At 47.2% G+C, this 14,568-nt stretch overlaps 1 protein-coding gene across 1 annotated transcript in view; it reads right to left on the bottom strand.

Moving 5' to 3' along the window:
• LRFN2 (leucine rich repeat and fibronectin type III domain containing 2) overlaps positions 1 to 14,109 on the bottom strand; it is a 41,626-nt gene extending 27,517 nt beyond the window's left edge. Inside the window, exon 1 of the mRNA XM_055574686.1 lies at positions 12,710 to 14,109. Within this exon, the coding sequence (XP_055430661.1) occupies positions 12,710 to 14,109 (1,400 nt within the window). The remainder of the gene's footprint in view (positions 1 to 12,709) is intronic.
• Positions 14,110 to 14,568: the final 459 nt, after the last annotated feature.

Raw genomic sequence — 14,568 nt, 5'->3', positions numbered from 1 at the left:
CCAGACCATAGGTCTAATTGGCAAAGACTCAGACATCCCCCTCGGCTTCTTTCTCTGTCTCAGTGTCTCTAGAGATGAGAAAAGAGTGCTCATACAGAGCAGAAAAGCAGCCCAAATCATCTCCCTTCCGCAGGCTGGATTCAGCTACACGTGCAGGCTGCTGGCTCCTGGGATGATGTGGGCAGGTGGGTGCCAAGAAATGTGAACGACACTGATGCTTTCACCCATAGAGCTCTCTGGGGCTGCACACCGGCCGGACATCCATCCTCCTCCCCTGACTCCTCAGCAGATCCCTGACTTTATTTGGGAAAGCAACATGCCTGAACAAACAGCCAACTTTCTCAGCCTCTGATACAGACTGAGGAAATACAACGGATAGAAGTGGGAGTCATGGGGTGGGATTCCTGGGGGATTCTTTCAGTGGGCTGACTCAGGGACTTCTCTGGCAGTTAGATGGTTAAGACTTCACCTTCTAATGCAGGGCTTGTGGGTTCAATCCCTGGTTGCAGAGCTAAGATCCTACATACCTCCCAGCCCCACCCCAACCCCCCAAAAAACTAACATAAAACAGAAGCAGTATTGTAACAAATTCAATAAAGACTTTCAAAAACTAAGTAAATAAAGGGGCTGACTCATCTGAATGGTTGGTGCCTGTCTTCCTTCATCTGGCTTTCCCGGGAGCAGACTCTAAGACAAAGATTTGAGTGCCAATAGTTTATTTGGGCCCAGGACTCTCTTCTTTTGGGGAAGAAGGTCCATACAGGGTGTGTTGCTAAGCAAGTTACCATCGTGAGCAATCTGGGTTCAGTCATATCGGGACCCTCTGGGGACTGCATAGAATACGCCTCAGCTGTCCTTCTTCTCCCACTAGGGGAGGAAGCTGGGGTGTTAATCCTCCCCAGCATAGACCAGGGCTGCTTCTGGGGACATCAGCTCTCCTCCACTTCAGCTGCCCTCTCTGTGGGCTGGGCACGCAGGAGGAAGTCCTGGGGGGAAGGGTCAGCAAGCCCAGAGGCAGAGAGCCACATGTGAAAGGTTGTGCAACTTGAGAAGGAGCCTCAGTCCCTGAGGTCCATGGAACTCCCATGCCAGTCCTGAGCACCAGCCCTCTGGAATTCCATTACATGACAGAAACAAATCCCCAGTTTGGTCAAACCGCTATAGTCAGATCTTGGCGATAAGAAGCACTTCGCACTATCTGAAGCTGCTCTTTTTCACGCCTTACATCTCTTCCCATTTCACAACACCTTTGGGAGTCACTAGCATCCCCATTTTACAGATGAGAAGCCTGAGGCTCAGAGAAGGACAGGGAGGGGAGATGAGAGCCCACGTCTGGAGTCCCTGATTCTAGCCTCCTGGTATTCATCACTCAGCCTCAGCCGAAGGGCAAGAAAAATGACTCCAGCAACTAAAATGCACAAGGTGCTGTTGTTTCCTGAATGTTTCACATACTTTATCTCCTTGGAGATGATCCCGTTTGAAAGAGTTTGTATTTCAGTGTTATAGATGAAACAAAGTCTAAGAGAGGTGAGATGACAAGGGCATGGGAGAGCCGGGGTGGGAACCCCGGTCTGCTGACTTCTCTCACCAGAAGTTCAGATACCAAAGCCCCACCTGTGGGACTTATAGCAGCTTGCCTCCCAGCAATGCCCATTCCCCAGGCACAAGGGCCTGATGCGGAACACACATCAGAGTCACTGGGGGAGTTTTAAAAACACGGATGCTTGGGCCCCACCTGAAGCTGGCTTGGGATCTCCTGGAGACAGGATGCAGCTCCCCATAGATTCCAATGCACAGCCAGGCTTGGGGAACACTAGGATGGTGGGAAACCCCAGGTTTGGCGTCAGAATGCCTGGGTTTCCCACCTGCCTGACTTCCGGCTCTCCTGGAGCTGTTATCAGGCTGAACGGAGTTGGCTCTCTGGTTCTCCCTTCACTACAAGGGGGAAAAGCCACATTCCAAAAGAAAAGCAGGCTGGATACACACTGTAATAATTTTACTCTTGCTAATTTTTCTCTCTTCAGAGATGTCTTCAGACAGAACTTTTGGAGAATAGAGGGAATGACATGTAGAGAATTTAGTCACCTCTGAACTGATGCCCTGAAGGTTTTGCGTCTGAGTGGTGTTCATCTTGTGTGGAGCAAGAGGGGCAGGATGAGAAAGTAGTGATGTGATTTGAGATGCTCCTGGAAGGCACCCCTGAAAAATGTCTCTCCTATGCTGAAAGCTGCTCTGGGCTTTGAAATTACACCCTTAGAGATTCACTCTTTTGGGTCTTTCAGAGTTTCCGATTGAACTACAAAGATTTCTGAAAGGGATTATGTCTTACACCTTGATCTCTTAAAACGTTATCAGATTGTTTTCCCAGTTTACAGCTCTCTTGGAGTAAGTTTTGAAGAATGGAGCCACAAGAAGAAGCCTGGAGAACAAGGACAAGAAGAGGGGGCCAAGCAGGGAAAGTTGTCAGGCTCCTAATAACAGTAAGTACTGACATGTTTCTGATACTTCATAGTTGACCATGTAAATGTGCTTCCACATATGTGATCTCATTCAGTTCATGCCACTATTGGTATAAAAATGAGAGTGGCTTAGTGATTTGCCCATGGTCCCAGGACTAGTAAATGGTAGAGCTGGGGTGCAAACTCAGGTCCTGGAAGTGCTATATTACTGGCAGTGCATTTGGCCTAGCTTTAAAAAACTACATTTCTCAGCCTCCCTTGCAGACAGATATGGCCAAAAGAGATAGAAGCAGAAGTTACTGGAGGGAGAACCCCCTCTCCTTTGCCCTCTTATCCTTCTGCTTTTCATCTTTCCCACTGTATAGAAAGGAGATGTGATAGCTAGCATGCCAGCAGCCATTTCTCACCATGAGGAAACCTCAAGGACAGAATCTGTGTGCTGAGGATAGCTGAGCAGAAAGGTAGGAGCTGGGTCCTTGGTGGCCAGGCTGCCCAGAAACCCAGACTAAACTCCCTTCCACTGACTTCTTTCACACAAGAGACATAAACCCATATGAATTTAAATCTCCTTTGGTTGAGTTTTCTGTTCATCCTAATTGCTATGGCTAGGCCTTAGAAATGTGAGGAAAGCCACTAAAACTGGAAGAGAAAATCTCAGCAGCCTCCGAGTGAATTACCCCATCCTTCCGAGAAAAAGAAGTCACAGTTGGTGTCCCTCAGCCCAAGTCTCCAGCCTTAAGGAAAACTCCTTGGGATATTAGTGAGAAGTTTCACACAGCATGTACTTGGCATTGGATGTGGGTACGATATTTCTAGTCTTTGCTTTGTGGAACCTTGGGAAATCTCCTCAATTCATTAAAGACTCAGTTTCATGAGCTTTAAAATGGGTATAATATTTGTTTTGGCCATCCCTGCTTGTTGATGTCAGATTTCAATAGTCAGACAGTGTAAAAAAAATATAAAATCCAAGGCAGGCTGATTTTGGCTCTAACCAGGGAGTTCCCGGGAATCTTTCTACCCCAGTCACCCCAACTTTCTCCTTTACACATTTTTTCCCTGACAGTCGGGTCCAATTCAACCTTTCAGTAGAAGCTGAGATGTCAGTGGAAGCAGCTGAATCAAAGAACCCTCCCCCTGCGTAGATGGGAGCTCTTATATCTGGTATAGCCCTCCCTGGCTTCCTTGGTGGCTCAGATGGTAAAGAATCTGCCTGCAATGCAGGAGACCGGGTTCAGTCCCTGGGTTGGGAAGATTCCCTAGAGAAGGGAATGACTATCCACTCCAGTATCCTTACCTAGAGAATTCCACGGACAGAGACACCTGGTGGGCTATAGACCATGGGGTCACAAAAAGTTGGACACAACTGAGTGACTAACACTTTAGGGAGCATCCTCCCCAGAAGTTTCTCCCCATATCCACAGGATCATAGGTTCATTAGTAAATTTCCCTCTACCCTATTGTGGAGTTCCAATTAGCTGCATTTTCATAGGGCAGGGGGCAGGGGCAATATCCACTGGGGTATTGATTCAAAATGATGGAATAGGCAGATTGAATCTGCCTCCTTATTTTTTCCCTAGATGAGAGACAGACCAACAGGAATAATAATAATTAAAAAATACCCCACTCTAGCCTTGCAAAACTCAATAAGGTGGTCCAGCCTCCTTCAAGGTGGGGATTATGTCATAGAGGAATATGGTACGGGAAGGGGGTTCAAGATAAAGTTGCAGCGGGTCATAGAATGGCTACTATCTTCCACCACCTCAGGGTCTCTTGCCTCATAAGCCCTCACTTTTGCTACGTGGAGATGATGACAGCAGAATAAGCTTCACGAAGACAAGGCTGCATCCTGGGTAATTCCATGCTGTGCTTTAGAAGTAAGCTGGCTGTTCCCCTGGCCCTCCCGGGGACTGTTCCAACATCACGCCTGGTGACAGATGTTCTTGATGACTCTTAGAGACAAGTGTTTGTGAGTGTCACTTGGGCTGATAATGACATGCGGGACACTTAACTTACCATGTCATACCAGGGATGAGGCACAGCTGGGATGCCCTGTTGCTCTCTCCTTGGGGAGGGGAGGCCCCTTCTTTCTGACTCACCTCTCCCACCTTTCTTCCCCTCATTGACTCCCCTGCTTCTGACACTGCTCCCATGAATGCTAGTCACTTCCTGAAAGGGCAGGCCCTGGGGCTGACAGATACAGGAGTCAGTCTTCCCCAGTCACATGGTCCCACTTGTGGACTGTCTGTGTCCAGTATGACCCAGAGCTGCCTGCAGGGCTCAGTCATGGGTACTCAGGGAAGGTGAATGCCTTGGGAGGTCAGCAAAAACCCTTAGATAATTAGAGAGCTAATCATCTGATAATAAAAAAAAAGCAAGACACTATTTCATAGCCAAATTCAAATCCTGAGTTATCCATGGTTTGGGATTAACCAGGCCTCTGCTTCCCCTACCTAGTATGTAGATTGTTGTTTGTCGTTGTTCAGTCACTAATCGTATCTGACTCTTTTTCAACCCCATGGACGATAGCCCACCAGGATTCTCTGTCCATTGGATTTCCCAGGCAAATCAACTGGAGTAGGTTGCCATTTCCTTTTCCAGGGGATCTTCCTGACCCAGGGATCAAACCCACCTCTCCTGAATTGCAAGCAGATTCTTTACTGCTGAGCTACCAGGGAAGCCTACATATATAGACTGGAACCTGATGGTTCACACACAGCTCACAGCTCCCAGGGTTTCTGCAGGACCATGGTGTCAGTCAGTGGTGACCTGTCAATAACATGTCCAATCTGGTTGGACAATTAAGCCTCTGCCAAGGTCCCTGTCTGTGACCTCAGGCCCTGGGCTCAAACCCCTATGAGACAGGGCACCCTAACCCTGGGAGGCAAGACGCCATGTGGCCCCAACTGGCAACTGGTCAGCATATTGTCTTGATCATGGATAATAAGCCTTAAACAGAGTCACAGACCATCAGGGTGGGATCGTTTAAGTCAAATGTTACAGTAGGGCTTCCCACTGGGCATCCCTGGTGTGGAATCAGCTTGAATCATCCTGGTACAGGCAGCTCACTACCTTGTGGCAGCCCTTGTTTTGTCTGCTGTCGGGCAGCCCTGACGTTCACTTCCATTCTGTTCAGTTCACCAGATATTGACCCACTAGCCGTCATGGGCCAGGTCTCGCTAGGAGCGGGGGATACGGAGATGAGTATGCATGAGTGGCACATGTTAGACAGGAAGAAAGATACAAGCCAAGTCCTTCTGCAGCCAGATGGAGAGCAACAAGAGAGGTATGTACAGGTGCTGCTATTGGAATTTTTTTGTTGTAATGGGCCGATGCCTGCTTTAGAGTGTGTGTGTGTGTTCTCTTCTACTCGTACGTTCTGTGAATAAATTAAAGGATATATGACTTCTTTCCCAAATCCTGTCATCACCAACCTCTGTCCATCTCACAAGATTCTAGAATCCCATTCTCATCAGTGGATCTCTGGATATATTGCCACTGGCGAAGATAATCTCTGAAGACTGTGTCTTCCTATAGTAAATGTGTTACAGCTCTGCTCTGACCAGCTCAAAATGACTCAGTGGTTAAAACCGCAACCTCCCATGATCTCAGCACTTGACTTCTGTTAACACAGCCCCCAATTACAGGAGTCTTTTGGCAGCTCCATCACTTTTCAGCCACAACATCCTTGAGATCAGCTAAAACTCTGAGCTGATGCCACACAAAACTCCCATCAAGCCAGATTTTCTTCATCTTGAACTATGGCAGCTGAGTTTTTGAACCAAAGAGAATACATGTTTTCTGTGTCATTATCCATGTCAATAAGAAAATATACTGAGCAGTGCAGAATGGGGCAGGTGCGGAGGTACAAGCCAGAGGCTTTCTCCCATGTGCACAGCAATTAGTTAAGCAATCTGGCCCCAGGGCACCAGCCTGAGCTCTCTGGAGCTTCCCACTAGCTGTCTATTTACACATGGTAGTGTGTATTGTGTCAATAGGGGTGGGGTGGAAGGGAGGCTCACGAGGGAGGGAACATATGTATACTTACAGGCGACTCACACTGTCGCGTGGCAGAAACTGACACAACATTGTACAGCGATTATTCTCCAATTAAAACTAAATTTTTGGAAAAAAAGGAACTAAAAAATAATCTGATTGACCAGTTACAAGTTCATTTCACAGTTTACGCATCTCCGTTTTGGCCCAAACTCAGGGTGGGGTTTTTGTCCGCTGTCCGCGACACTTGTGATGCACTCTGTTTATGGTGCTGAGTCACAGCCACGGGAAACCCGCTAGGATGCTTTCCGACAGCATCTACCACCCCAGAGGTTCTGGTCCACCTCCCCCATGGAGACGCATGGGGATGAACGCGTCTCATGGAGAGAATCTCGTGTCAGGAGGGATGTCACTGCGAAGGGCTGTCCTTGTGAATGATGAGGGAGGTAGATGAAAAGAACTAGTGGGTCACAAAATAGTGAATATAACAAAAGAAAGACTCACGGATATAGAGAACAAACTAGTGGTTATACCAGTCCGGCGGAGGGGCAAGATTGGGATAGGGGATTAAGAAGACTAAAGATTTAAAGATTAAGAATAATTTAAACTATTAACGTTTAAAATAAATAAGCGACAACAATGCATTGTACAACACAGGGAATATAGCCAGTATTTTGCAGGAGCTATAAATGGAATATAACCTTTAAAAACTGTGAATCACTATGTTGTACATCTGTAAATTATGTACATCAACTATACTTCAATTAAAACATGAAAAAGAAAAGAACTGGGTCACAGTGTCCCCTGAAGACAACTCAATACCTGGGCATGATTTGGCCCCTTGGGAGTCCTTATGGGGTTCTGGCAATCGGCATTCTTTGCCAAGGGCTTACAGACATCTGTTGAGCAATCCTTTCTGGAATTTGGACTGTCCACGCCCAGCCTAGCATCCTATGCTTTATAGAGTTTAGTCTTCAAAAGCAGAGTATCTGCACTTTTCCCATCTTGGGCACTCCTCTTTCTGTCCGTGCTGTCTCAAGCTCACTCCCATGGGCTTGGAACCTTGGCTTGTATCCTCTAGTCCTGGGACGTGACCCTTGGGGCTTGGGGACCAGAACAAACGCAGGGCAGTATGATGTGTCTCTGTTGTCCTCGGGTCCCTCCCTGAGTATTGGTCTTGCCCTTTCCACATGGCCTGGATTCAAGTTCTGTCTCTGAAACCTTGAGCCAGTTTCTTATATGGGAAGTGGAATAATGGTAGTTCTCAAACCCCAGGGTTTTGGGAAAACTGTTGAGTTCATATGTATCAAGTCCTCAGAATAGTGCCTGGTTCAAACAAGCTCTCAATGCAAATTTGTAACATTATTGCTGTGGCTGTTCTTGCCAGGGAAAGGGAGGCAATTTGGAAACTGTGGCTTTGCCTGCTGCTCTTGTCTAGTCTTCCCGCAGCCTCCTTCTCAGCCAGGAGGTTTGTCCTTCCTGTGACAAACATGGATTAAAAGCCCTGCCGTGAGCATCTCTGTATCGTATATTGTTGTTGTTTAGTCGCTCAGTCCTGTCCAACTCTTTGCAACCCCATGGACTGCAGAACGCCAGGCTTTCCTGTCCTTCACCATCTCCCAAAGTTTGCTCAAACTCATGTCCATTGAGTCAGTGATTCCATCGAACCATCTCATCCTCTGTCGTCCCCTTCTCCTCCTGCTTTCAACCTTACCCAGCATCAGGGTCTTTTTCAATGAGTCAGCTCTTCCCATTAGGTGGCCAAAGTATTGGAATTTCAGCTTCAGCATCAGTCCTTCCAATGAACATTCAGGGTTGATTTCCTTTAGAATTACTAGTTTGATCTCCTTGTGGTCCAAGGGACTCTGAGGAGTCTTCTTTAGCACCACAGTTTGAAAGCTTCAATTCTTTGGTGCTCAGCCTTCTTTATGGTCCAGTTCTCACATCCATACATGATTACTGGAAAAACCATAGCTTTGACTACACGGACCTTTGTCAGCGAAGTGATGTCTCTGCTTTTTAACATGCTGTCTAGGTTTGTCATAGCTTTTCTTCCAAGGAGCAAGTGTCTTTTAAATTCATGGCTGCAGTCACCATCCACAGTGATTCTGGAGTCTAAGAAAATAAAATCTGTCACTGCTTCCACTTCTTCCCATCTATTTGCCGTGAAGTGATGGCCTGGACGCCGTGATCATAGTTTTCTGAGGGCTGTCATATTCATCTTCGGGTAGAAACCTTTCTGCCCCTCGTGTGAGCATGTCGCTGTTGAAGGCTGAGCATATCACAGAGCCACTGTGCAGCCCGGTTGGTGTCTCTTCTTTCCCGTGGGGACAGTTCGCTTTCTAAAAACCTACTGCTCTTCCTTGGAGTCTCTTATTTGTCTTAACAGCCAGTTGCACTGTAAGGACGAAGGTAGAATGGCCACGGTGGCTGAATTTTGGAACTGAAGCCAGGGGCGCGACCTTGGGAGAGTTTAATTCTCTTGGTCTTTTATACTTCCTGGTATGTCCAGGAGAATGAAATGAGATGCTTACTTCTTGGAAAGCTACGTGTAAAACCCACAGTAAGCTGGCAAAAATGTTGTCTAGTAGATTGCCGTTACTATTAACTAGCTACAGACTCACACTGTCCTTTTCCTTTAAATTTTGGAAATCTGGCTTCTTAAAGATTGAGCTGCGTATCTAACCTTCCTCTTCCCTTTGCCCCCCAAGATGGCAGACAAGATAATGGTCTCACTCTCACCATTACTGTTACTCCTACCCCAATTGCTAATAACAACAACAATAATCACTTATATTGCCTGAACACTTACTACGTGCCTGCACGATTCAGAAAGCTTTCCATGATGTTTCTCTTCTAATCTTCAAGACCTCAATAAGGGGAAGTCAGCACTGTTATCTGCATTTTTTCCCTAAGCTTCCTGATGCTTCCATTTACTTTTCTTTATTGCACTTTGCTTATTACACTTGGCAAATGCTGTATTTTTTACAAATTGAAGATTTGAGGCAATGCTGCATTGAAGAAGTCTATAGGTGATGTTTTTCTAACAGCATTTTCTCACTTCATGTCTCTGTGCCACACTTTGGTAATTCTCTCACAATTTCAAATTTTTTTCATCATTATTATATTTGTTATGGTGTCCGTGACCAGTGATCTTTGGTGTTACTACTATGATTCTCTGAAGGCTCAGATGATGGCTGGTATTTTTTAGCATTAAGGTATTTTTTAATTAAAATATGTACATTGTTTTTTTAGACATAATGTTATTGCACATTTAACAGACTACAGTATAGTATCAGCATAACTTTTATATGCACTGGGAAAGCAAAAAATTGATGTGGCTTGCTTTATTGCAATATTCGCTTTATTGCCATGGTCTGGAACCCAATCCAAAATATCTCCAAAGTCTGCCTGTATTTCTGTTTATAAACCTAGTGTCTCCAAGATCTCAATCACCAAATAAAAGTGGTTTGAATTCAGCTTTGAGTGGCTTCAGAAGCATAACTCCGACCCCTCTTGGGGGTCCTCCCAGGATTTCTGAGATGCCCCAGGGAGGGGCTCTATCTTGGCTGTCTTGGCTTTTTGCCACCTTGATGCCAGCATCTCTTCCCTTGCAAACTGCATTTCCTTTCATCCTATGCTTGTGTAGGCCTCAGAGCTGGTAGCTTTTCGCCTTTACTAAAGTTTATATCAAAGTCAAAACCATATAATAAATTCACAAGTGAAGAAATATACTTATTTTCAAAAGGTCAACCTTACACACTATCAAAGAAATGCAAAGTAAAACAAGTTCCATTTTTCACCTATGAGATTGACAAAAATGAAAGTAATTATATATCTATAATTGGCAAGGGTATGGTCAAAATGGGTACCTCTCACTGGTGAGAGGATAACTAAGTGTTTATATGCAATGTATAAAGATCATTATTTACCTATGAAACCAGTGACTCAACCCCTAGGAAAATAGGCTAAGGAAATCACTGAAGTTTTGCATAACTATATTTATGTAAAAAGATATATCCATTGCTGCTTTACTGCTTTTTTGCTTTTAATACTGAAAAATGGAAACAGCCTAAATGTTGAAAAATAAAAGATTGATTAAATAAATTATGTTATAGCCAAATGAAAAATATTTTAATATCGTGAGATATAAGCAAGGTACAATGCTGAGTGGAAAGAATTAAGAAACAAAAGGACACATTAGATTGATCATGAGTATTGTTTTAAACTGAAATAAAACTTAGAGACCAAATGCTCTGGTTAACTATGAGTGGTGGGATTACAGGCAATTTTTCTCTATCTCTTTATCATTTTGTCAATGTTCCAAATTTTCTACAAAGACTGTTACTTTTGTAAGCAGAAAAATACATATGCATATTGTTTAATTTTACATGTATGTCACATATATAACAATATGTATTATTTAATTTCATATATATATAATATGAATGCATATACTTCAGTTAAGTTCTACTGCTATTTTCTTTACATGCTGAGAAGGAAACTGCCCCCCAGACAAGCCACATATGTGACGCAAGGTAAGGGAAGTTCCTTGGCTCCACCAAAGTCCACGGGGCTCCTACCCTCCATCTCATTTGGTGAATAAATGCCTTTCTTTGCCCATACCTTCCCATCCAGAGACCTATTCATCAAGTGAGAAAATCAGAGCTGGAAGAAACCTCATCAATGGATCAAGGTTCTTGAGCTCTCTTGCACCATGGACCCTTCAGCTGTCTGGTAAAGTCTATGGGATCCCTTCTCAGAATAATCATTTTGAATGCATAAGATAAAACACACAGGATTTCAAAGGAAACCATACATTCCTTGAGCTGTAAGACTCTAAGCCACATCTGTCATGTTTAACACAAGCAGGAATCTGGCTGCAAAGGAAACACACCTGTGGTCAGACCCTGACCCTTTAGCTTGGATCCATTATCTGATGGAGCCTTCCTTCTGAACAACTTAAGCAGTTCTGTTGCAGCTTTTGAGTCTTCACCTCCCTTCTACCAGCCTAAGAAATGACCCTTTGATCCTCATAGCAGATCGACAAAGTCAACACTATTGTCTCCATTTTACAGATGAAAAGACTGACACCCGGAGAGGTCAGGACAGCTGGGCAGGATGACCTAATATCCACTGGCTCACATGATCTGCTCTGGTTAATCAGAGCTCATCCAGGACTTTGACGGAACAACTGGGACAGGGAGGCTTTTCTTCTAGGGCTGCCCAGAGGAAAGAGGTGTGTGACGGTGAAGCCAAACACAGAAGAAAAGAAAACTTAGGGAAGCAAAGAAACTGAGTGCAAAATGCTTGTGGGCCCTTTGATCTAGCTGGGTCTGAGGCAGGATGCTGAGTTTCAGTTACCTCTGCCTGTTTCTTCTTTCAGCCAGTGTGGGCTTCCCTGGTGGGTCACACTGTAAACAATCTGCCTGCAGTGCAGAAGACTCAGGTTTGATCCCTTGGTTGGAAAGATCCCCTGGAGAAGGGAATGGCTATCCACTCCAGTATTCTTGGAGAATTCCAAGGAGAGAGGAGTCTGGTGGCTACAGTTCATGGGGTTGTGAAGACTTGGACACAACTGAGCAACTAACAGTTTCACTTTCACCTGCAGACTAAGTCAGGTGTGGATTATCCCCATTTTACAGATGAGGAAAACTGAGGCAGGACAAGACAATTAAATGATTAGCAAATGGCAGAGTGATGATCTGAATTCTACACTTCCTGACCTTAGCCATGACTGCCTATGAATCTAGGTGAAGGCCAGATTCATCCTTTGTTGGAGGAGTCAGATCTTCTGGCCAAGAGATCTGCTTATTATTATTGTGTGTCCTCCATCTAAGGCTCAAATGTGGCTGATTCATGTTGGTTGATGTATGACAAAAACCATCACAATATTGTAAAATAATTATCCTCCAATTAAAATTAATTAATTAAAAAAAAAGAAGAAGAAAACTCGGAGCTCATAGTCGTTGAGACCACCTATCACCGCCAGACCTCTGGGAGGCACTGTCCTCCCACATACACATCTCTTCAGGCTGCACATGTAGGGCACCCTCTCCTTAAACTTGTGCATAACGTTCATTCTATTTCCCCTCACCTGCACAAATGGCACAGTTTGTCCCTGGAATCGCACAAACACCGCTGGGGGGGTGGGGGGGATGGGGGGGCGGCATCGGTAGGAACAGCTCTAAACCCTCCCCATTACTTCCTCCAGGCCCATCTGGACACCTCCCTGCATTGCGGCAGCCCCGGCTCACCTGTAAATCAGTACCTCATCGTCGGAGCAGTTGTACTGCAGCTGGTACATTTTCACGCGCGGGGCAGACTTGCTGACCGACCACTTGACCAGGGCCGAGGTGGTGGTCACGTCGGACACCAGCACAGCCCGTTCCGGGGGGCTTTTGGGAGGCTCCCCGCCCCCACTTCCTCCACCTCCGCGGCTGGTCTTGCTGGAGCCGGTGATGTCCGAGAGGCGGGACTTGGGGGGCGCCGCCCGGCTGGTGCTGTTGCTGAGGTGCGGCAGCTGGACGATGGAGACCTCCACCGTGGCCGTGGCCTCCCCGGCGGCATTGGCGGCGATGCAGGTGAAGGCGCCGCTGTCCTGAGACGTGGTGATGAGAATGTCCAGGGTGCCATTGTCATACACGGCGGTCCTGGAGGAATTTCCCACCAGGCGGTCATCGGGGGCCACCCAGTGGATGAGGGGGCTGGGGTCCCCGATGGCCTTGCACTTGAGCGTGGCCGCCTGGCCCTCCAGGACAAGCAGCTTGTGCGTGTGCTGGGTGATGAGTGGCGGTTCGCACACAAACTCCTCCTCGCGCACGTGCCAGAAGTAGCGGCCCTTAAGGCCCCCCGGGGAGCCGCACGTCTCCAGGTCGTCGTCCCGCTCCAGCCTGCGGAGCCAGAGAAGCTCACAGTTACAGTGCAGGGGGTTGCCCCCGAAACTAAAGGACAGGGGTGGGGCGAAGGGCGTGGCGGTCAGAGCTGAGGCCTGGGAGCGGGCGAAGATGGGGTCCGGAGGCAGCTTTTGCAGCCGGTTGGAGGTGAGGTCCAGGCGGGCCAGTTTCTGCAGGTCGGTGAAGGTGCCCTCGGCGATGTGGTCCAGCAGGTTGTGGTCGAGGCTCAGCTGATGCAGGTTGATCATGCGCCGCACAGAGCCCCAGGGCAGCCCGTGGAGGTTGTTGTAAGAGAGGTCCAAGTCCTCCAGGGTCAACAGGAAGTCCTCAAAGGCCTCCTCCGCGATGCCGCCCAGCTGGTTGTTGTTCACGATGAGATGCTGCAGGTTGACCAGGCCCCGCAGCGTGTCCTCCCCGAGGCTGGGCAGCCGGTTGCTGTCGAGGTGCAGGGAGCGCAGGCTCTCCAGGTCCAGGAAGGAGAAGGGCTGGATGTGACTGATAGTGTTCCTGGACAGGGTCAGGTCCACCAGCCCCGTCATGTTGGCGAAGTCCTGGCGGCCAATGTGGATGATGAAATTGCCACCCAGACGCAGCTCCACTGTCCGCCGATCAATGTCTGGCGGCACGAAGAGCAGCCCCTTGGAGGGGCACAGGGTCCCCAGTGACTCAGACAGGTTCTGACAGACGCAGTACTTGGGACAGGCGTCGACCACAGCAAACGCCATGCCAAACGCCAGCAGGCCACCAAGCAGGATCTCCATGGTCTGGTCACTCAGGCCGTGGTGCCTGGAAGGGAGGGACTCAAGGTCAGGGTTGGGAAGCGACTTCTTAACACCCTCACCCACAGCGCCCACTCTCATACCTACCGGCTGCCCTAGGGAGCAGTGGAGAATGGCATCAGCTCATGCAGGAGTGATCTCTTCTAGCAATCTTGCTGATAAGAGTTCTAATGTTTCCTTTCTCTTTAGCTCTTATCGCCTTGGAACAGCCTACTTGATTTTCTTATTAATTATGTTTATGGAATATTTTCTATCTCCCCAACTAGAATGTCAGTCCCAGGAGGGCAGGCCCTTTTGTCTGTTCTGTTCATCGCTCTAATCGCTTCCCAGGTGGCTCAGTGGTAAGGAATTTGCCTGCCAATGCAGGAGACACAGGTTCAATTCCTGGGTTGGGAAGATCCCCTTGAGAAGGAAATGACAGCCCACTCCAGTATTCTTGCC

The sequence above is a fragment of the Bubalus kerabau genome, chromosome 3 (genome assembly GCF_029407905.1).
Source record: "Bubalus kerabau isolate K-KA32 ecotype Philippines breed swamp buffalo chromosome 3, PCC_UOA_SB_1v2, whole genome shotgun sequence".
Lineage (NCBI taxonomy): Eukaryota > Metazoa > Chordata > Mammalia > Artiodactyla > Bovidae > Bubalus > Bubalus kerabau.
The sequence above is the reverse complement of the archived record's forward strand: the minus strand, read 5'-3'. Positions and strand labels throughout refer to the sequence as shown.